The following is a 24624-nucleotide window of genomic DNA, read 5'->3' on the forward strand; positions in this document are numbered from 1 at the left end:
AACAAATTTATTTCCTTTCACACCAACATCATGTGTAGCAGGCCATTCCAGCTTCTCTGAATGGCACTGCTTGCACCTTGATAAAATTAACTAAAGAAGGAGCTCCACCTCCATCAGTCGTGTCTTAATATCTTATTTCAAACTGCTCCAGCATAAGCCCAGTGACAAAGCTGTTGCTTTTCACCCTTTTATGTGGGGCCTGGCTATCAAGACAAAACACCTCTCACTCACAAGGAATGGTTAACTACTACTTGAAGTTTAATGACCACACCTTCTTAGTTTTTCCTGAAAGGTGAAGGAAGGTGAAGGAAGAAACAAAGACACTACTGAAGAACAGCACAAGACTGGGGCTGAGTTGTGGTAGCTCCAGGTCAGGGGAGATGCACTGGCTCTCCAGTCAGAGGCCCAGGACGAAGTACACAAGTACAAGTTGGTGCAGTTAAAGATCTCAGGCTTCAAGATGTCCAGGTCCATCTTTCCTCCTCTAAGTTATGCTAAGTCTGACTGATCTACACAGAAATCATAGAACCATTTGGAGGGTTGGAAAAATCCTTTAAGATCACTGAGTTACAGGACTAATCCAGCACTGCCAAATCCACCACTAAATCACATCCCCAAGTGCAAGATCTGCATGATTTCTGAACACCTCCAGGGATGGTGACACCAGCATCATCCTGGGTAGCCTGTGCCAAGATTTAACTGCCCTTTCAGTGCAAAAATTTTCTCACTATCCAACCTGAACCTCCCTGGCACAGCTTGGGACAACTTCCTCTTATCCTGTCCCTTGTTCCCTGGGGCCCCAACTGTCCCCTCCTGTCCGGGAGTTGTGCAGAACCAGAAGGTTCCCCCTGAGCCCCTTTCCCAGCTCCCTCAGCCTCTCCTGGTGCTCCAAACCCTTCCCCAGCTCCATCCCCTTCTCTGGACACGCTCCAGCCCCTCAATGTCTTACATACACACATACTTAGGTACAACTAAGCACCTCCTAAACGTCTTCAGGCTTGAGGCTGCAGCTGTGGCTCCATAAGGAGTGTAAGCAAGCAGTGACACCTGAGACAGCTACAGTGAAACCCACTGCCAGCTGCAGAGGCACAGTTTTGAAGAACAACTGGATTAAAGCAAATACTCCCCAGCTAAAATTACCTGTGTACAATACTGATCCATACCACATCTGGAGGGTCCTGGCTGCAGGCTAACCTAGAAGTGCTAAAAGTACTCTTGTTTCATTCCTCAAGTTATTATTTTTGAGGGGTTTTAACTACACACAAAGCTAATTAACTAATTTTAAAAGCTTGTGGATGTTCATCAAAACACCTGTCATTTAAGGAGCCTGTGCAGAAAATGCAGTAACCAGTGGAACCAGCAGCACTAGGTCCTCCTGCCCCACTCTGACACACACACACACCCCCCACAGCCCAGGCCCACTCTTGAAAACACATCAGAAGTGAGCTGAGGGCAGTCTGGCTAAGAAAAAGTGTGGATTTACATGGCACTGGAAGCCTCAAGCCTCCTTCTTTTATAAAAGCACCCCCATAAATCATTGCATTAACCTGAGTCTTCTCCACCATGCTTCCTGCATCAACACACACATTGCAAAGATGGACGGGGGCTGCAAAACCCCAAATTCTCAACTAAGTGTCCCCTCATGTGTCATTCACACAGAAGAGCACATTTTGAGCACATGACTCCTGCCATGCATTCTCTTTTTCTCCCCAAAAGTAAAATTACCAGGATCTCAAAACAGCTCTCAGACCAAAAGCTTTCAAAAGCAAACTACACTGACAAAATTTTTGACCACACAGCTTCTGTTTGACACCATCAACATGAACATCTTCACTCCTTTTCTACCCTATTATTTCAGCTACAGTTAGTCCCTGAAACAGATACCTAGGAATCATCTGATTTCTTTCCCTCTCAGCAGACAGGCTGAGGAGAACAGATGGAGAAGCTGAGGCAGTTTTCAGTGAAATCGATCATCTCCCTGAGATGCTGAGCTACTGCACAGTCTTCAGCTTTGGAAGAGGTTAATTTTAGGCTCTCCCAGTCAAGGGTCACCTTCTCTTGTGTGGACTTACCCAGCAGCTTTTGCAGCACCTGCCCATCATAAAGGTCTTCTTCAAGCTGTTTGACAATGATTCTCTCCTCCACCAGCACATCATTAATCCAGTCAATGAGAACCTGCGAGCACAGAAAAAGGAGGCAAGTGTCTAAACCCAACTGAAATGCATTCCTTTCATTCAGGACAGTAATCAGGATTATAAAACAGATGAAGTATAAGCATGTCTATGTATTTCCAAGTTGCAGAGATGAGACCTGAATTAAAAAAAAAAAAAAAAAAAGAATAAAAGCATCTCATTGTCCCCTATTGCTTTTATCTCGGGTCCTAACAACAGGAAAAAGCATTTTATCTTCAGCTATTGCAGAATACAAAAGTCCAGAATTAAAATCTTGGTCAAATGGGTCTGATGATAATTTTACAATTTCAACAGTTCCCATATGCTGACTACTGTAACTACAAAAATCATTCAGTCACCTGTAAAACAGGAATGAGCATAAAGAATCTTGAAAAAAGAAAAAGAACTGAGCTAAATTTTCCAGGTGCCAAAGACAATTATTTCAGAACAGTTACAGAAAAACAAGCCTTGACTGTTTGAAGCTGGTAGCAGCATTCTCCTCCAAACTATTACTTGGAAAATTAAATCATTTTTGCAAAAATAACAGTTATGTGGGAAGAGACACAATGCTAATTCCTGCTACTTCCTTAGTTCTATACGAGGAGAAGAGTACCACCAATCACAGACATGACAAATCCATTCACCAGAGCCACCTAAAAACAATAAGCTTCATTTAAAGATTCTGTAATCTTTAATTTGCATCACGTAAAGCTGTGGATTCTTTAAATTCACTTTCTGCGAAATTTATATTTCTGCCTCTTCTTGGCAGTTGAAATGGCTAATAAAGTTCTGGGGTTTTAATGTACAAGAAATCATGAAAGAAAAGCAAATAAAATACATGCAGGCTTGCAGAGGAAAACACCCACTTTGGGAATCCTAAGGAACACGAGCGTTTGAATATGTTGGTCATGAGAACATTTAAGTTATTCCACCTGGCTACGGATGTTCATTCAACCTAGAAATCTCAAATTTGGCTAGGCTTACTGACCATGAAAAAGTTCACAATCCAAAAATGAAATACTAATGCTTCATGTACATCAAATTCACATCTTTAGTACTTCCAAAGCATGCGAAAATACGCAAGGCTGAAAGTCAGCTCTAAAAATAGAGAAAGTATGTAAGTGGCAAGTTTTAGCTGAGTGATTTGGCAAGTGCCCAACCCATGGAAAACAAGGATCAGCATCAACGCTCACCTGTATAAATCACCTTTGCCCTCTAAGCTGTCCAGAGGGATTAAAACCTCAATAATAAAAATCATTCTTCCAAAGACCTGCCTTTGAAAAGAAAGGTTTTCTGGTAAGTTAGTCACTATTCAATGTCAGCAACTTGTGTCAGAAGTGGTCTTCTCTCACACAGGTACAAGAGGGGAGGTGACTGAGGACATATGGATACACAAGGATGAGCTCTGCAACAGCAGCATTACCACCATCCCATTGCTCCCCTGTGACAAGTTGGCAAAGGATTACCACAGCTGGAAGCCAATGAGAAGCACAATACTATCTTTCACCTCAAAAATATCATCAGTTATACTGAAAAATCAGTCCTAGATAACAAGACATCATCCAGAAAGAGATTTTCAAAGGTGACTGCCTCATTCCATAATTATACAAACTTGAAACACATAGACATCCATTAAAAAAATCAACTTAAAGAGATCAAAATCATAAAAGTTTTAGATCTTCTGTGAGATTTACAGAACAGACTTTCAAAAATTATCTGAATCTCAGCAGAAGATATTTAAAAACCAGATCCCATTACAGTCACTATAAGAAGAGGTTGGATTTCAAGAAGTCCTCAAAAGTTTTGTTAAAGGAAGACTCAGGATGCTAAACTATTTGAAACCACTAGTAAACATTTTATTTTGTTTGTTCTGTGCTGAATGGTATTGAATTCAGAATTTAGAAAATGCCAAGGAAGTAGAAATAAAAGAAAAAAATGTAAGATCCAACATCCCATATCCAAGAGTGGAGATACACAAGAATCACAGTACAGGGTCTTAAAAAAGGAAAATACTTCCACTATGTGCAAATTAAATGTTTCACAAAAATTTAGCACTGAAAAATTTTAGGCAAAAAACTACAAAAAAGACAGAAATTAAACAGGTCTTGCCATAATTATTTTATTATTTTAATAGTTTAGTACCTAAACCAAGGAAAAATATCCCAAAGAACATTCTAACTTCTCTACTATTCAGACTGCAATTCCAGCTCCACTAGAAAAAATGGATGTGCAAAGGAAAAAAATTCCAGGTTGTTTTTTTCAACAGCTGTTGAAGACTCGAAAGAACTGTAGTGAAAAAAAATCCCAAGCCTTTCTTGATTATGCCTTAATTAGAAACATGGAAAAAAATTTCAGCACAGATTTTTTTTTTTTTAAACTTTTACAGAGGAAACACCACATTGATTACTGAAACAACGAATGTGCAGAAATATTTTCTGACTCTGCTCATGGAAAGTAAGCTCTCTCCAGTTCTTTGCGACTTCTCCTTCATAAAAATGCAGAAGCAGGAAATATTCAATAACCTGAATGACTCAAAATTTTAGCAGCCTGACACAGGCATGTTGGTGCTTAGTGGGAAACAGACAAGAGCTTTTTTGTTTTTTCCTTTTTTATATGAAAAGATGCTTAATCTCAACATGTTTGATCTCCTGCTCCTCTACCCATTTCTTCCTTCCTGTGCCTGCACTTCATACAGCTGCAGCTCAATATTAGATTTTTGGCTTATAAAAAGCTGCTTTTCTACAGCCTTCCATAATGTTTGGAACTAGTAGTGGGGTTTTAAAAATTGAATATGATATTCTGATGTCCTCACAACCATGGCTGACATTTCATGCATATCTGCACTCATCTAAGGCACTTTTGAACTGGGCCAAGTGCTCAGACACATGCACTTCTAGCTGTTAAAAATTCCGAGTTCAGGGGCATAAGGACCCCACAGTCGCCGCTGTACAGCAGCGGAAAAAATGCCAAACAACACAAAGTACATGAACACATCTGGCACAATGGGAAAACAGGAAGCCCAACCACCAAAAACAGCACAAAAAGAAAACCTTGGCTTCAGTGACCCACTTCCCCTCAGCTTCTGGGGGAATTAGGAAGCAGAGATCAAAGGTATAAAACTGGCTTCAGAGCTGAGCATGAAAATTAATAGCAAAAATTCATATTCAGGCCTCGTGGCTAAGCACAAAGCACTGGCATCCTGTAACCAAGGGGAAGGCTTCTTGTTGCCAAAAGCAGATACAGAGCATTTAGGGAGCTCAGTTTCATCTGTTCACATGTGACAAACCACATGTCAAAGGACAGTGGCTTCATTTTGGTTTTCTCTTCACCTCAGTAGATCTAAAAAAGCCATAAAACCAGACATGGGAAAAGTTGGTATCTTCCAGGACAGTGAATGTTTTACTACAAATGAGAATGTTTACTCTTTTCAGGTAGTGTCTAGATCTGTATAAAATTTAGATGAGTCTTTTAAAGGCCAGAAGTTACTGCAGTTATAAGCCAATCTGACAGAAGGCTTTGAAGGGAAGAAAACCACCTTACAACTGTGGCTTGCTGCCTGTGGTCACAACACTCTCAGACAGGACATAATTCTTGCAAGCTGATGTCCTAAAATTTTGCATTAAATTAGCAGAAGCTCTTTTTCATATTTTTCCTACTGAAATACACAAAATGAGCAAATATTGGACAATAAGTAAAAGAAGCTCACATATTTCAGACACTGGAAATAGACTGTTTTGTGAATGCAATATTTATACACACATATAAATAAAGTCAGTAACTCATCTCTCTTTCCCTGATCTGAATTTTCAGCTTTAGGTCTCTTCAGCCATGTACCAAATTTTCATTGCACAAAGTGCAAATGAAGTGAGTTTTAAAAAGCTGCTGGCCAGGGAGAACTTTGCTGAACACTTCATACTGACAAATTGTGACTATTTTTAGAAAACTGTCCATGGTGATAACAAACAACACTTCCAGGCATATGTGCAAAAAGACTTAAAGCAGGTCTTTTCACATCCCCAACTAAAAGCATCCTTCAACAAGGAGATTCTCTGTATATTTTCTTTACTAAGAGGGAGGAATGAGGCTTTTTGTTGTGTTTTTCATCTGCTGGTCTCTGTATTACCACAATGCTGTACAGTCTGTTCCTCTAGAGTTACAAAGGCTCTGTCAAAATCACTTCCAAATGCCTAATCCATAATGCATATAATTCCTATGGCGTGAGGTTAGCAGAAATTAAACCAACATTTGGTGGAGACAAAGAGGTACTAAAGCAGTGTCAGCAGCAGATATCTCTGCTGCTTCTTTGCACTGAGATCCATTTACCTCACTGCATGTGACTGGCAGGACAGAAACACTCAGCATCAGTGATGGCAAACCACTGGCACGTCTAACTCTGGTGCTGAAAGAGACCTGGGCTGGTCCCAGTGAAATTGAGTCCCACTGCCAGCTTTGGAAAGGCAAGAGGGTCTGCTGCTGCTATTGGCGCATTCCTCTCTGAGCAGAAAGAGAGAGAAGGAACCACTTGGAACTATAAAAACCTCCATCTGTTCAAGTTCCCACTCCTCACTAGTCCGTGGAGAGCTTTCCTTTCAGGCTCTGTGGGGCAGACACTTTTTTGCTGGCTAGGTTTCTAAAGCACAGCAATTCTCATTCAGCACTGGGGCTTTGGAAAATGCTATTAACCACCAAAGAACAGAAAAATGAGGAATCATTTTTTCATTATCCAAACTCTGTAGTATAAAATAAGTTTTGCCAGCATAATTCAGACCTCTCCCTGGCTTACAGAATCACACCAATACAGTGTGAATTCACATCCATGTCACTGAATCCCTGTAAAAAATCTAACTGCTGAGAGGTATGAAAGTTATTAGCCATTACCTAAACTACACAGGCACTCTACAGAACACATCTCTCCTTCAAGGATGATCCCAAGGAAACAACCTCCAGTTCCATGCAGCTCCCTGCACCAGGTGATCTGGTTCCACTGGGATCTCTCTCCTTGTGCAAGTGTGAACTGGCCTAGTGACCCTGAACCTGATTCTGCAATGCACTCAGACATTATCCTTAAGCACTGTTCTGGCCCTGGTTTTCATTCCTCCTGGAAATTTTCATGTTTTTAATTTGAAAAAATAAAATATAATATAATTGCTGGACTACAGCATCTGGGAAGACTCAGAAATTTGTATTAAACTCAGCAGGAAAATTCACAATTTAAAAGCAATTGCGATCTCCATATCAAGTCTCCTGAATCACAGAGTGCATCTGGTTCCTCCACTGCAGTGACTCTTGTTCAGCTGACAATATCACTGCTCCAGTAGCAGAGAAACCACATTACATCCTGAGAGGGTGTTGCAAGACCACTGCACCTTTGAGAGAATTAATGGATTTAGGTACTAACAAAGAAAGAAAGTGCAGTCACTTAATTTAAAACCACGGTGATTTAGAACAACAGAAATTTAAGCACTGCTCCTTGCTAAAGTCAGTCTGATGTGGTGTTGTGATGCTTAACACATTGTTGCAGTGGTAATAACAGAACAGTGGGCCTGTTCTAAAGATGTACCAGGTGAGCAGTTTGCTGAGGCATTTGCTGAAGCAGTTTAATTTGGGGAAGCAGCCACGGTGCATCAAGTTTCCAGCAGGGAATATGCCCAAGCTCAGCCCCCTCTCAGGAAATGGTATACACTATCCAAAGTTTTCACAGCCACACAGACATAGCTGTATTGTCATTTCCAACAAAAATTATTTTTACCACTATTTTAAAGAAATAAAGAGAAAGTGTAGTGGGAAGTGTAACACCAGCACAAATACCTTTTTGAAAGAGATCACACTTGTTCAGTCTCACCATCCCTTCTCTTCACGCTCAAGCTTGTACTAGGTTAACCCAAACAACTTTCTGCATGGAAAAGGTTCTCCTTAACACGAGTCCTTCAAGAGCAAGTCCTCTGTAGTGCCAGGCAGGGACTATGGGCACTGCTGAGTTGGGAAGTCTCATTTCTCATCAGCACATCTGGGCACACCTTACCAACACCTTGGGCAGGTGTGTCCAGTGACAAGACAGACTCAGAACTACCAGTCCCCAACACAGGTAAACAGAGGGCAGAACATAGGGTAAGAACAATCTCAGTTCCAACTTCCCCATGACACAAGAGGTCCCCTCCTTTTCCCCTAACATTTCAGTCCTACTCTTCCTTATCCTGAAACCTCACTTATGCTGTGCAAAGCTCCTTCCCAGCTTTCCCAAACAGAATGTACCTATATTTTATGTGTAGGGACTGCAACCAAACTCAAGCCAAGCACTGATCCTTGCTGTAATAATCACAAGGACAGAAATAGACAATGGAGCTTTGGTCCATAACTCCACGAGCACCCTGACATTCAGCCTTTCCTTGCCCCCCGTCACTCCTGCTTTTAGCCTTACCTTGCTGTTGATCTTCATCTCAGTTTCCACAGCTATACTCCAGTAACAAGTTGCCATTCCTCAACTGTGTTCTTGGGTGACCAGCTTGCAAATTACTCCAGTTCACTAGTTAAAGGTTTGAAGAAGGACAAAACATTGATTTCCTACCTTGATCAGTTCCTTGAACTTGGGGTCTTCTTTTGAGTTAGGATCGATCATCGTGCGTTCCTCATTCTCCTCTGTTCAAGTAAGAGAGGAAACCTTAGTGAGATCCACTTCAGATGTGCACTGCCTACTCATCCTCTTAGCCAGGGGATGTCCGATGATCCAAGTGTCAGGCAATTTTAGAGACACTCAGAAAGACAGCACAGCCCCACTTCCCTAAACCAGGACTGTCTCCCCTGACCTTCCCCTGCCCCATGCAGAATGCTTCAGGAAAATCCCTGTCCTCATGTGGGGCACATTCATAATGACACACCAAAACCATAGTGAGCTACTTTTTTCCTGCTCCTCAGTTTGAATTTAATTTCTCACTGAAAACACCTGTCCCAAATTGCAGCACCTGGAAGAATATAGTGAGCTTAATGCACTACACCCAGTACAGCTGCTGAGATTTGGGCTGAGAGTTTGTGCCTCCACCCTCTGGTTCCCCAAAATTCGGTCACACATGTGCTCCTGAGTGCAGGAACTCCTCAACCTTTGATTAAGCTTACGAGATAAAATTACCCCACTTTGTATCAGCTGTGCTAGTACATGGGGGAAGAATATAAAATAGATTTCACAGGTGTCAAGTCTTCTATTTCTCCTGCTGACATGTGAGAAATGCTCTCTAATGACCAGAAGGCAGGCCATATGCAATCCTATTTTCCTATTGATTTTTCAATTCTTTCTATCAGGACAACAAATGAAGGGTTTTGGTATCACCTTTGGTCAGGCCATTGCCACACTGCTCAGTTAAACCTTTAAAAACATGCAGTGACCAGCCTACAGTGACTTCCCATTGCAGTGCCAGACCTCACAGCTGTCACATGGGAAACATGACACATCCTGGACACGAGACTGACTACACAGTATTTAGTAACCAGCACCTAACTGGTCACCTTAGACCTCACCCAGGGCTCTTCATTTTTATTAAAAAAATAAGATTGTGCTACCTAAACACACTTGAAAAATTCCCACAAACCAGTGAAAAAAACATTCATTCTTTTGCTGCCTTTTCCCCTCCCCATTCCTTTACTTCCTCATTACTGCCTAGGGTGAGTCAGGCAGTCCATCATAGGAAGTGACACCCACTACACACCCAAAACACTAACTCTGAACAAGACCCATCAAATCAGAGCATGATTTACCCCAGAACTTGGTCAAACATTCACTGGTGATCATGTCTTTGCAGGACAGGCCTTCAGCAGCAGTCCTGCATCTTCTAATGACATACCCAGCTTTAGTGGTATCCAGAAGAAATCACTGAAGACTATCCTGGTCCAGACATATCAACACAAGAGCAACCAACACTTTGTCCACATCTTAGGAAAAAAGTACTTTGCATTTCCTACTACTCACCTAATCAGAAAATCCAAATGACTAACAGTTTCTGGTTTTAATTTACTATTTTATTATTTGTTCTGATGTTTGATTTACTGTTTTATAATTAGTTTGCTTCAACTAATTCCCTAGATTAAGAGACACATGGACAGGAAAGACGAAAGTGGTTTATTTCAACAAGTCTTAACATTTTTTGCTATTAAATTATGCTATTTCTCTTGCAGGGACTCAGAGTGAGGGAATGGGGATGGACATGGGAGAGTCCATAAACTACATCGCTCAGCACTGCTCTTCAAACTCCATTTAGCCTTATTAATTTCTAGTCTACGAGCAACATGCAACCTTTTTCAATTGTCACTTCCAATCCTCTCAGTTCCAACTGGGCAGTCTACATTCAGCAGTGAAGCAATGATGTGGGGGTCAGAGTGGTCCCCTTCACAAACCACCTCTGCAGGACAAAACTTTACCTAATAGTGTGTCTTCTGGATGGATGTCCACAGTGCTTGGGTTCATTGGTGCATTGATGGCATTTTTACCTTCTTCTTGGAGGTCACTCACTGGATATAAGAAAAAAAAAGCAAACAGAAAGAGTGTAATAAATGCAAAGCTGAGGTATATCTAGGGGTTGGGGATGGTGTTTATAATAACAGGCAACATCTGGTAGATCCATTTCAGAACAGGACCACAGTTTATGGCATAAAGAACTGCAGCCACAGTGGAAAATAAAATCAAAGTAACATCCTTTTATAGCTTCCTATTAAACAGAGCTACCACAGAAGTGGCTGGAAACTTTTAGCAGGAAACCCAATTCTGTGGTAAGAACAAGCTCAGAGTGCTTGTTTCTCCAGAAGGAAGGGGTGTGAACTTTGCCTGCAGGATGGTCCCAACCTAGAGCAGGCATCAAACTGTAAAAACAAACCATTTTTCTGACAGCATGACCACCACTCACTCCCACCCTTTCTAGCTGCAGAACATGCAGCTTGCTATTGTCCTTATTAAATCCTCAGAGAATCCCAGGGAGACCTACAAAATAAAGATGAAAATGTATTTAATTCAAATGCTGCCACTTCATAAAATAGATGTGCCATGATCTGGTGAACACAAATCTGAATTTTTTTACCTCAAGCTGTCCTAAACTTACCACTCTCATTGGAAAACTCAGTAAAGCACACTTCATAAATAAAATGGAAGCTAAAATACTTCCCTGCATCCTACCATTAGGAAGGAACTAAACTTGAGGACAAATACTGAACAGTTCTTCAGTATTTTCACGGAGCTTATCCGTAAGAAAAACATCAGCACTGCTGTGACACACTCTCCAAGGCTCATCTCCCCTTAAACTCAGGTGACATTGAATACAAGGCATGAAACCACAAGAGCCCCATATTTTCAGTGATAGCTCTGTGCAAGCATGAAGGAAAATGACTTGTGGCAGCACTTGTGGTAGTCCAGTCTCCTTTGGGAGGGGTCCCACACTCTTTTCAGGGGAAAGCAAGAACTTCTAAATAAATAGGGTTTGCTAGGCAAACTTTTCTCAGGAAAGAAAAGGAGGAACAGTTAAATAATGGTCACAGTATCCCTGCAAGCTCTCCCTTTCAAGAGCAGTTATTATTCCCCTTTCCCACTGGAAAAACATACCACCTACCAAACAAACCAGGCTTGACATTAGGATGCAGTCTGTGAAGGTTACAAAATTCTGCATCAGGACTTGCTGTTTTCCTGCCTCATAGAAGTGGAAAAGCCAGAGATCTTACTGCCACAGTGGAGGACGGGGAAGAAGCAATCCTCACTGCTTCCCTCACAAAAAATTGAAACAAGTTCTCACATTTCTTAGTTGCGGTCCCAAGAGGTTAGTTAATTCTGCTTCACAGTATGATGCTGATCACGACTAAAATCCTCGTTATGGAGTGCAAGCAACAAACCTCAGTCTCATATTTTGACACCTGATGGTTCCTGCCTGCAAACAAAACACGTCCTCAGGCTGAGATTTAACCTTCTGAATAAAGATGCTGATAAACAAATTCTTAAGTTCCCTTTTTCAGCATTCCTTCTCGTTTTCTTGAAAAAGTCCACACAAAAATGTCAGGGAGCAAGAAGGCTTCATACAACAGATCAAACCAGGTCTAACAATGTGCCTTATCCAGCCCTGTTTGCATTGCTCCCAACTAGAGCTTTCTCACCCCAACAGCTCCTACATTGTGATGCTGCCAGGAGGCACAAGACAATTTATCTGGAAACTGAAGCTTGATTTTTAAAACCCTGCTAGGACTATAAATGCCCAAACTTCAAGTAAGTCAGACTTGTATAGGAACTACCAGCCTTATTTCTATATGTAGCACTCTTCATTATCACAACAGTGCTGACATTCTGGGAATGCCAAGTGTTCAGTAAGTTCAGGGCATCACTATTCCCAGTGCTCTGCAAATGCAGAGGAGAGCTGCTAAGTTCCTTTGGACATGAATGCATGGCCATACAATGCATACAGCGTATGTATATGAAAAAAATGATGTAAACACTTCAAGCCAGAATACTTCAAAATGCGGCTAAACTAGATTTATTCCCAAAAGTCCAAATAAGGTGATGCACTTACTCTCTTATTTTAATATAGAACTTATCTCTACCCTTCCTAACAAAAATACGTTGTTTCTGAGCAATTTACTAAAGAAAGCATTAATGCAAATTTGTTATTATTAAGCCCCCATCCCTCATGACATGAAGAGACACATAAAACCTTCATGCTCATTTTCAGACCATGTGCAGATGTGCCAAATCCCATGGGACCAAAACATCCTCTCCTACCTCTACCAGCAAAGCAAGGCTCTGCCAGCAGAAAGCTTCCCAAAGCTGCTTCCCAGGAAGAGACCAGCACACCAGTCCTTATGAAGAGATTCCTTTCACAAAGGAAGTGTTTCCTACCTCCTTTTTTGTGCCTCCTACATAGCAGTCCGGCCATCCTGGCCCCAGCAGCAAGGACAGGTCACAGACAAAGCCCATGGGGTGTCTGAATACTGATGGAGTGGCAGCAACTGGATAAGGCACTGCCACCTCCAGACTGCCAAACCCCCCTAATTTGGGCCCAGTGACACAGGAGCAGGCACTAAGATCAGCTCCCAGCTGCCGGGGACGGGGGCCAGGAGGGAGGACACAGCACTTGGCCATGGTCCCAGCCAGGAATTCCTCCCCATCCCAAGAGAGCCTAGTGCCTGACTTGGCCCACGCTGGCTGTCTAAGGGCAGGCACCTCAGGGACGGGGTTTTCTGTGCTTCCCAAGAAAGTTACCCGCACCTCGTGGTGAAGGCACAGCTGGGTTTCCACAGCTTGCCCCAAGGGACACACAGGTTCACAGAGGCAGCATGCAGACAGGCACCTGCACTCAGGAATGTGAACTTTTCCTTGCATTGCCCACACCTGCAGCATTCCTTTCATGCTGCACTGGAACAATGCTGAGGACTTTTTCCCTGCTCACTGCTCCCACTATTCACTTATACTGCTGAGCAAAGAAAGAGAAGCAGGAACAGGAAACAGAGCCACAATGCTGGAAAGAAAAGGGAGCCCACAAAGGAGCAAGTGGAGGCAGCTAATAATCAGGATGGAGCAACAGGTACATTTCTGAGAATCCAACAGGTATTTTAGTGCAAATTTACAACAAAGAATGGCTTTCAGCCTGTGCCTTTGTAAACTCAAAGGTACTGTAGAAGATTATGGATATTAACAGATTAGCAAGAGCCAGCTTCCTCATACTGGCAGCAGCAGCTTTGCTGTGAGGTTTACCAGAGCTGTCCATGCAAGAGGCATAGACTGGCAGAGCAGAGCTGTGCTTGCACAACAAGTTATAGCCATGATAGGTCTCACATGAGGTATTACTGCTCCTTGCCTGTCCAGTCACAGGACTCCTTTTCCCCTTCCCTTGCTGACATGGAACAGCTTCCCCTGTGGTAATAGCAGTGGTCTTTTGCTCCTTACCCAATGCTGATTGTAAAACAGCTTTCACTAAAGCCTCAGATTCCATTTCAGAGACCAGTCACAGCAAACCTGCAGCAGGGAAAAGTAGGAAGGGGTAGAACATTGAGAACAGGCTGAAAGAGCATGGCTTAGTCCAGGCTGGCTTTCAGCAAAAACCCTATGTTTTCCCCTAAACTAGAAATTCAAATTCACATGTAAAAGATCACTTCTCTACCAGTCTCCAGGAAAACAGCAAGGGTTCTTGGCAGCTCTGCAATATTTTGACAATATCCTGGCAGTGCCAGCAGTCAACATGATTAAGTCATATTGGAAGCTGTGCTGGCCTTTGAAACAAATTAATAGAATGAGCAGATCACACACATGGAATACAGCACTTTATCTGCAAGCCAGGCAGGCTGCCTCAGACATGGGATTACAGACAAACTGCACACAGCACAAGCAATTAGCTACAGAAACTTGGGAGTGCCACCAGAGCTGTCAAGGATTTCTCAAAAGCCAGTAGACGGCCTTTAAGATCAGCAGCAGCACTATAAAAAGATGTCCCCAGCTTTCTCCTTTTTAAAAGAAAGAGCCAACTGATATCAACAGCTTTCTACCTTCACTCTTAATTTTAGTGTAATTTTAAAAGGTATCAGCAACAATACAGGTCACTTCAGTCTTTGCCATTCACAGCCTTGTAATTAAAAACTGACCGTAAGCCTCTGCATCTTACAATCACAGATGGAAAATGCTACTTAATTTTAGCTCTGGTTATTTCTGACTGCAAGGCTGAATCCCACCCTGCAGCAGCTGTTGTGACACTGATCCCAGGGTTTCTGTGCTTTCTTTGCATTCATCCCATTCAGCCCAGCTGGCTCAGTAATGCTGCCTGACCACAACTTTTACATGATGCTCTTCCATCTCATGATTCAATGCTAGCTTTGGAAGCTATCAGGCTGCTTTGATGTCCTTGGCTCCACTGCAGATGATACTTTCAGGTAACTTTGTCCTCCTCTCTGGTGGGAGCAGCACACAGACAGCAAACGTGCAATGCCCAGGTAATTCCAACTGCATGGGAAGCTCCCTTCCTGCCCCCAAGTTCTTACTGCTTCCCAAGTTTCCTTCTCACCAGAGACAAAACTGTGACCAGATGCTCTTTTTCAGACAGTGACTGACCTGCCTGCATTCATATCCTTATAGTCTAGACCACCACATGCAGAATAGAAAGCCCATATTCAAGAGCATTCTTAGCTCTTTCAGAGCAGTGACACAACCTTCATTCACTCACATGTCAGAGGAGAACATGGATACAGGTTATGCCCTGGTTAAGCAGCAAACCCTTGCATAAAAGATCAGGTATCAGCTGGAGCTCCTGCTTTCCATGGGAGAGGTCAGACCCAAAGGCAGTAAGTCCCTGAAGACTCTGCAGTGTCTTAACTCGCTCCTCTGCCTATCACAGGCTAACACACTGCCTACAACTAAATTTCCATTTGACAAAAGGTTGTCTTCAAAACCACAAGCTTTCTAGGCCCATTTAAGAAAAGGCAGTTTTGCTAAATCTCACATTTTCTACAAAAAACTGACAAACTTCAGAACCAGGCCCAAACATGCTGCTACACTGCCCTCTTTTCTAGAGACAGCTCAGATTACTGATCACTGCACTTTTACAAAAGGCCCCAAAATCTTTTCCCAGAGACTGTGGGAGAAAGACAAACCAGTCATTAACTATAAAAGAGAATTAATAATCCCAGGCTGATCAAAGGCAAAGACTTGACCAAATCCACATAAAGGCACTGTATCGAGGGACTGCATTCAAAGCAGAGCTGTGGTAATAAAGCTAATTATTTATATGCCTCAGGAGGCAAGGCACTTGCAATGGCCAGACTCTGGTACATAAAGAAATGAAAAGGTGTAAGAAGAAAAGGCAAAAGCAAAGCCTAAGGCAACTTTTAGGAAAGGGCTGTAATAACGCTTTTGGTTTAGTTACAAAGATCAGGCCACACCTGCTTAAATGGATGTGTTAAAATTTGCACAGGTAAGTGGTGTACTCTGTGACTGCCAGAACAAAGATTTCCCCTTTATTTTTGCCAAAGGTAAAATATGTATCTAGCATAGTAACAGCATATTCAACACTTGAGCCAGTTGGAAGTGTTTTTAAGAAGTTTGGGCTTTGTTGTTTTTTTTTGCGAGAGTGAAATACTTATTTCATATTTTCACAAATAAGAATGTTCTCATCTTTCTAGGGAGCTGCTTAGGGGGGTGTCTGTGAAAAGAGGATTTCCATTTTTTGCTGGTGTTATGTTGCTGTCTTCATCAGGCAGAGGGATCCATTATGGCAAAGAGGCACTCAGACTTCATCTTGAGCCCGACCTGCCAACTCACCCCTTCCTTTTGTAGGCATTACTGTTCCAGAAGCCACATTATGTCACAGAGTGAGGAAACTGTGTGTCAGAAAACTAGCCAGATAAGAAATGGAAAAAAAATATAAAGTTAATTTTGACTGTGTAGACACACAAACATTAACGCTGGGCAAAATTAGTTAAAAGAGCCAACCAAAAAAACTCAAAATAAAACAAAACACCACAAACCCTCCCCCCGCCCCCCCCCCAAAACCAAAAAAACCCACTCAGAAACAACAACAAAAAAAACCAAACAAAAATTCACCACCAGAAAAAAACCCACAAGACAAAAACAAACAAACAAAAACAAACAAACAAAAAAACCCCACAACCAACTCCACCCCCAGACATCAGAAATACTATTGTGGACAAGAATGGTGTTTTAAAGTGTTTGTAAAGTTACACTTAGAAAGATAATAGGTGGATACCCTCAAGGATACAGAACAGGACTTCTACACTCCAGGACATTCATTTGCTTTGTCCTGAATATGCTTCAATCCCAAAGTTTTTTGACTGGGAAAAGCCAGACAAGAACTGAAGCTTAAGAGAACCCTAAAAGCAGCCAGGGAAAGCTATACTCCTCTCCCTGCACACAAGTTCTACTTGAAAATGGGGAAAATGTACTCTTTCAGCTGCCCCCAGGTATAATTCCCTCTCAACACAGAAAGGGTCATTTCTCCCCATGAAGAAATGGTGGAGGGTTATGTTCTCCTAAGGATACTGCATGAGCGCCAGAACAATTTTCAACAGAAAGGGGAATGTGGAATCAAATCTGATGTATGAGAGCACAGGGAAAGACAAGGTCTGGTAAGAAAAAGAAAGGACTGAAGGAGATTTTGGGCTAGTGTCCAGTCCCAATAGAAAACTGTCAAGGCACTTTTAATTTACTGCTATCCATTCTCCATGAAATGCTGTGTTCTCCTAGGAAGTCCTTAGTGCTCCCTCAGGCTTTGGTGTACTCCTACAACCATGCAGCTAAAGGAACAGCACCTTCATGTCTAGGAACTCAGCCCAAGATCACAAATTAAGCAGGTTGATTTCCACAAGATGCCAAGCACCAACAAGGCTCCTTTAGCCAAAAGCAAATCCAGAAACCAGAACCAACTCACTGCTTAAGGTACCCATATTTAATGGGTCCAGTGAAAGCAAACCACCAAGGGAGAGACAACAGAAGCTGTCAGAAGCAGAGCTAACAGCGTTACTCTGGAATAGAGACACCCAACCCATTCAATCAACTCTTGTCTTCTGCACCATGAAGAAATATGGGAGAAAACAGCACTTCAGTTACAGCCTCCTACAAGCTCTACCTCTGGATCCCACATACACATCTAACCCTGCAAACTTTATCAAACAGAACACTCGGCTTCAAAAAAGTCACTACTGCAGCTCAGGCTAACACATTTTACAAGTGACCAGCTTTCCATTCCTCCACCAACTTCCTTTCACCTCCTCCACATGGTTTGACACTTCATTTGTAGGTAGGTACATGAATGAACCCCACCTAGTTATCTGCCAAGCCAGTTTCACCTCTCCCCATATCCTGCTCTCCCCATATGCTTTGCAGAGAGGGATGAAGGAGGTCACCACCACCGCCAGAAGTAATCTACTGTGCAAATATGAGAATATTTTATGCTGTTTCTTCTTCTGGACATGTCAAGAGAAGTACAGAGTATCAGACTCACTTCTGAAGGCGCTGATGGTAGGTGAGCAGCAGCAAGGCTCCATCTTCCGCCACTGACAGGACAGAGCTCAACAGCCAAATTTCAGGAGAATGGAAAGGAGGCTACACACATGACTTGCATTTCCAAAAAAAGCAACTATTTTGCTCATGCAACATGACTCTACAGGAAGAACAGGCCAGGATAAATGGTTCTGCAGACCACAAAAAGTGCACATGCCTCATTGCTGCAGTTTCCCAAATGTCACCCTGTTGAGGGTTAGGTGTCCTTTTTTTATTTTTGTTTTGTTGTTCTGGCCTGCCCATGGAATTTTTACCCATTAGCTGCGGAGACAAAGGACAGGTGCTCGATAAAGGACAAAGAGTGGCCGGGCCCAGGGGGGGAAGGGGGCAGGAAAGGAGGGTGGGGACAGTTTTTGGCCGGTTTTCTTCGGCTTCGGGAAAAGACATTCGTTTTTTCTGGGTCGTGGAGCTGCTGCGGTGGAGAGAAGGGAATTTTCGCCATCACCCAGACGGAGCTGCTGCTTCTTCTCCTTCTTCCCTCTTCGTTGGTGGCCTCGCACTCCCTCTCCTGCTGGGACGTGTGGCAGTGCCAGGCACCGCCGTGGAGCTGCTGATCCACCTCATCCACCAGCCCAGGATCTCAGCTCATCCCTGCTGTTCCAGCTGAGTGTTCCTCAGAGCCCTGCAGGAGCACCGGGACTGCCTGCCCGAGGGGTTTGTGAAACAAAGCCTCTCCTCCATCCCGTCTCAGCTGAGAAAGCTGTCCCGGGGCCCCTGGTTCTGTTTTCTTGTTAATGCTGTAGTTATTGTTGTTTGTTTGCCTGGTTATACTAGTAAAGAACTGTTATTCCTATCCCCAGATCTCTCCCTGAAAACCCCTTGATTTCAAAATTATAACAATTCGGAGGGAGGGGGTCTACATTCTTTCATCCCAAGGGAAGCTCCTGCTCTCCCTAGCAGACACCTGTCTTCTAGAACCAAGACACACCCAGAGAGACAAGAAAAACCCTGAAAAACACTTACATGCAACAATTCTACTTGCAACACACACATTGAGAGTTTGCTAGTAAATACCAGAGGACCAGTGGAGGGACAGGCCATGCTCCAAACTAGAAGCTTTACCCTAAACACTCAACACACAGTTTTCAGTGTATCATATCCCGAGGTTGCTCATGCCCAGCTTCACCTTTCCCGAGTCCTGCCTGCACTCAGGGCAGTAAAGCAGTGTATTAAAACTGAGATGAAAGATCTGTGTAAGGAAATACTACAAAATACAAGGGAGTTTCCTCAGTGGCTTCCAAACATGTCATATGGGAGAAATTATTTAATTTGTTTCTTTGAGCACCAGAGAAGCTTGTCAAGACAGCACTTCAGAAAAAGTACCACAGACCTCACAGTAAAAGCCTGGAACTCAGAGCCTACAGCCAGACAAAAGCCAGTCCATTAAGGGAAGGTACAGTAGAGATAGCAGCTGCCATAAAAGCATTTAGATGTTTAACTCTGCTAGGTTTAAGAAATAGCCCCAGCATTTCCCAATGGAGCTGTTGAAAACTAAGTAGAAGAGTGGAGCCAATCAATGGACTTTCCAGTCCAGTCTCCCAAGCACAGCCCTCAAGGGATATATATATATATATATATATATAAATGCAATCACGAAATGAGAGCCAGCCAAAGAATCAAATCAAAACAAGTCCAAAGCACAAGAAAACATCACATTTCACAAAGTATCAAAAAGACCTGCCCCTGTTTTTGTTCATTTACTTAGTCAGCACACCAATGAATTTGCACAGGATTTGCAATTCTAACTTTCTGTGGTCCTTTTCAAAGCCTTGGCACTGGAAATGTCAGGTCCTGTAAGCTAGAAAAGGTGGTGTCTCTGTGGTGCTAGACATCTCAAAGACTTTCAAGCTCAGTTACAGGTCAGTCCCAAACCAGGGAATAGAACACATCCCAAGATGTAAGACAAAGAGCTCATGCAACACAGGGGTAGCCAGAAGGACCTTTTCCCTCCTCTTCTTGCATGGGTTCTTAGTCTATCCATGATTGCAATGGATATGGAATCTTTCACATTCGCCAAAGAGAATCATCTGGCCAGCTATGCTCCAACATGCTAAATCAACCAAGCCCCCTGAAACAATAGTGCCCACTTCCTGTGCATTCAGCACAATAGTGAAATTCTCCAGCTCAGACAGTTTCAAATTGTGTCTGCAGTCTTGGAGAAACCTTGTACCAACCACTGGATCAACAGCAAATGAAGTACTCCACTGAGGACGCCTTCCACTGAGATTCTGGGTAGCATGGCACCTATACTTAATGCCATTCACAGGAAGAAAGTCCCTCACTAAAAGTTACAATTTCTTTTACCATATGGAAACATGGACACAAATATATAACTTTCTCCTTCAACCATACAGCAGGATGGACACTAAGGCCAGTCCCCTTCATCTTCCTGTTACCATCTGTCTCTTTCCCTGACAAGAGACCCTCAAAAAACTCAGAGTGAAACTCAGAAACTAAGAGAATACAATCGGAGAAACCCCCCTTGGAAGGACCTAAAAAATTTAGGTTGAAGCTGGACTGGTGCTGCATTAGGTTAATGCCTAAGCCAGGCACGACTGCTTCTTCTCTTCCACATGCAAAAATAAAACTCAACCACAGTTTGTGTGGTAGACAGCATCAGATCTGCTTTACAGCCAGCACATCTTGTTTACTCCTGCCATGGCAGGGCCATTTTGCAGCATGATACCCTGGATGCAATTAAAATTTCCCAATGACAGGGCTCCATTACACAAGCATATTTAATTACCTATCCTTCCAGTTGCAGAGAACAATGATAGAAGTAGCAGGAAGAGCCAGTAGATCAATACCTGACTCCGAGTCTGGTTAGGGTCTGGAATTTTGGATTTTTTTGATCACGGATCAGTCTGCATGACACAAAGCCTGGTGGTGACAGATGGAATACATCTGTTTCAAAGGGGGATAGAGTCTCTTGGGAGGCAGCTCTGAAGGGGAAAGGGGTCCAGGAAGGCTGGGCATTCTTCAGGAAAAAAGTTTATCACCTTGGAAGGAGAGCAAGCAACTCAGGAGGACTACAAGGATGGCATAAAATTATGCAGGGAGAAAATTAAGGGGGTCAAAACCCAACAAGAACTTAATCTGGTTCCTCCTATAAAGGACAATAAAAAATGTTTCTACAAATGCATCTGTGGCAAAAGCAGTGCTAAGGAAAATCTCCACTTTTTATTGGATGCAATGAGGACACAAAATGAAAAAAGCTTAAGGAAATGGCAGAGGTACTTAATGCCTTCCCTGCCTTACTCTTTAACAGTCAGGCTAGTTGTTCTCCTTGTACCCAGCCCCTGAGCTGGAAGACAGGGAGCAGAACAAATACTGGAATCAGTTTTGGGCCCTCATGGCAGAAAAGATATTGAGTGTGTCCAGAGAAGGGAAAGGAGCTGGGGAAGGATCTTGAGCACCAGAAGCAGCTGAGGAGGGCTCAGTCTGGAGAAAAGGAGTCTCAGAGGGAACCTTCTGGTTCTGCACAACTCCCTGACAGGAGGGGACAGCCAGGTGGGCGGCCAGGCTCTGTTCCCAGGGAACAAATAATGAAATGAAGAAATGGCCTCAGGTTGTGCCAGAGGAGGTTCAGATTGGATATGAGGAAAAACATCTTCACTGAAAGAGCTGTCAAGTACTGGAACAGGCTCCCCAGGGAAGGGCTGGGGTCATCATTGCTGGAGGTACCCACAAGACTCTTATATGTGGCACTTGGGGACATGATTTAGGGATGGACTTGGGGAACAATCAGACTCAATGATCTTCTTTTGCAACTTAATTCCAGAATTCTAAGTAGAGCATCAAGATTCCTATCAGCCCAAATTCTGTAATGTTACCATGCCTAAATTTCCATTGGAACCAGTTCACTGTAACAATACTGGGAGCCATACACAGCGAAGAAGGCAAACAACAATCCTGAAGCACAATTTCATAACCCTGCTCCTGTAGGAGAATGGTAAGTGGAAAGTGCAAGCAGTTACTTTTTCCTATCATTTTTGAAGAAAATCCTGTCAATTCTGCAGAGCCTCCAGATCCATCTGCTGGACTAGGAAAGGCAGAGAGTAAACAACACTATTCTATTTTAAAATGACAGAAGTGTCTGCATCTGTTTAATGGCACACATGCATGTATCTGCCAAACAGACCTAGAGGAACAACACTTTCTGAGGATTACACATTCTTCTATTTTAAGACACTAAAAAAGACACAACACCATGCCTCTATACAGACATCTCTTCATCCAGTTCTCAGTCTCCTTCCTTACTCCAAGTAAACTGTGTATTCAATCATCCCACAGCTAATTAAAAATCAGCAGTAAGACTATATGGCAGCTGTAATGGAAAATACACTATTTCTTTTTTCAGTGGATTTCATTATGATTCAACCACACAACGAAAGAAGTGCTAAAGAAAGAACTGGGATTCCAGGAGCCAGAACAGTTTGCTAGTTTTATAACCAAAATGCAGCATACATTGAAAAAAGATTCTATAAAAGTCTGTATCTGATTGCCAGACAGGTCTTGGGGATTATAAAGAAAACTTCTTTGACCTGGAGAAACAATCATTGAAAGGCAGAACTGAACTCCCAATCTGCTCACCACCAGAAAAGCCAAAACCAGAATCTCATTCCATGGCCTCCCGTCTCAGCCTAAGGCCTCTGGAAAGAAAGGAGTTTGCAGAGAGTGAAAGGAAACAAATTGGTGTATAGGATTTGTAATAAGGAGCCCCACTGCTCCTCCAAGAGGAAGTGACAGCGATTTAAGGGCCCAGAACACAAAGATCCACTGCTCCCAGTACATACTGTCAGGTGTGTGCTCTCTCTCCACATCTGGTTTTCAGAGCAGGACTTCACCGGATTCAAATTACAAAAGGCTGACATCATGTGTTTTCCATCATCCTGTTCCAGCCAAACTAGACATACACAACAGACAGCACGAATTTCAGGTTGCAGCTTTCTACTTGGCCATCAAAAGAGTACAAATTAGGAAATCTACACCTGAGTACAATATGTGTAATCCTGGAGACATCACTTGGCCACTGGCCTATTAGCTGTGCAACACAGATGCTTCCGTTCCCACTTCCCATCAGTGCTGTGCCCACTCCCAAAGGCAAATAGGGTCACACACAACTGCTGGTTTAGACTCCCTGCCCACAGCCACTGAACAGCCTGTCCTGAGCAGAGTTCCAGCATCCAAGTTCAAGAACTCCTCCTGAGGCAGCCTGGTAGAACCCCTTGATAAGGAGTGCTGTCCCACTGATCACACTCCCCATCATCCCCTTCCACCTCCATCCTCCTCACAACAATTCACACCTTCCTCAGCAGGGCAGAAGAGAAGATGCAGCCTATGACACTCACCAGAGACAGGTATGCTACAGCCACCACAGAATCACAGAAAATCTTGAGCTGGAAGGGACCCACAAAGCATCAAAGTCTTACTCTGGCCCTGCACACACACCCCAGCAATCCCATCCTGTGCTTCAGAGTGTTGTCCAAACGTTCCTGGAGCTCTGGCAGCCCTAGGGCTGTGACCATTCCCTGAGGAGCCTGTTCAGTGCCCCAGCACCCTCTGGGGGAAGAACTTTTCCCTGATATCCACCCTAACCCTCCCCTGACACAGCTCCAGCTGCTCCCTGGGTCCTGTCCCTGGTCACACAGAGCAGAGATCGGGGCCATCTGCCCCTCTGCTGCCCTTAAGGAGGAGCTGCAGCCCCTGATGAGCTCTGACCTCAGTCTCCTCCAGCTGAACAGACCAGTGCCCTCAGCTGCTCCTCCTAAGGCTTCCCCTCAAGGCCCTGCATCATCTTAGTAGCCTCCTCTGGACACTCCTAGCCCTCTTCTGGGCATAAGGCCTCCACCAGACAAAGCAAGGGCCAGTCCACACACATCATACAGATCCCAGGGAAAACCTGCCACAGAGGCACATCCCTTGTGAGAGTAAACAACTCAGTTGGTTGGGCTGTGCCCTGAGAGGAAAAGCTGAGCTTCATCAGTGACAGTGCATATCCACAATACATCTCACAGAGCAGGCAGAGGGTGTACAAGGGTGGGGATAAGCAACTGCCAAGGTCACGATGTGGAACAGCTCAGGACTGTGCAGAGTAAGCACATCACAAGGATATTGTGAGAGTTGAGCAGAACGGAGCCTGTGCCATCAGCCACATCCTGATACTGGCACAGGTCAGATCATTATCTGGAGCCACCTCAATGACCTTCAGGTAGCTGGCTTCTCTAACAAAATGCCCAGACTCTGTTAGTTCAAAGAATCTGGAGGTGTGCTGAAGATTGCTCTAATGAGCAGAGGTCAGCACAAGGAGGAGCCTTTCGGAGACATGGTTGATTTCCCTTCCTCCTTGCCAACCCCCAGGTCTCCTGAAATGACTGAGATGACCTGGAGCTGAAAAGAGAACAAGAGTCCAGGGTTGAAAAGGCACACATA

General features: G+C 43.5%; 1 protein-coding gene across 2 annotated transcripts in view; it reads right to left on the bottom strand.

The window, feature by feature from the left end:
- Positions 1 to 24624, bottom strand: part of LOC131593027 (beta-parvin) — a 51756-nt gene that overhangs the window by 20707 nt on the left and 6425 nt on the right. Inside the window, exons 1-4 of one of the 2 annotated variants that reach the window (XM_058865192.1) lie at positions 13027 to 13169; positions 10578 to 10667; positions 8737 to 8807; positions 2073 to 2175 (exon numbers count right to left, since the gene is read on the bottom strand). In XM_058865192.1, the coding sequence (XP_058721175.1) occupies positions 2073 to 2175; positions 8737 to 8807; positions 10578 to 10667; positions 13027 to 13063 (301 nt within the window). In that variant the 5' untranslated portion in view covers positions 13064 to 13169. Of the gene's footprint in view, positions 1 to 2072; positions 2176 to 8736; positions 8808 to 10577; positions 10668 to 13026; positions 13170 to 24624 lie in introns of those variants that run through there. The other variant, XM_058865191.1, reaches the window with a different exon arrangement.

This window comes from Poecile atricapillus, chromosome Z (genome assembly GCF_030490865.1).
Source record: "Poecile atricapillus isolate bPoeAtr1 chromosome Z, bPoeAtr1.hap1, whole genome shotgun sequence".
NCBI classification, from domain to species: domain Eukaryota; kingdom Metazoa; phylum Chordata; class Aves; order Passeriformes; family Paridae; genus Poecile; species Poecile atricapillus.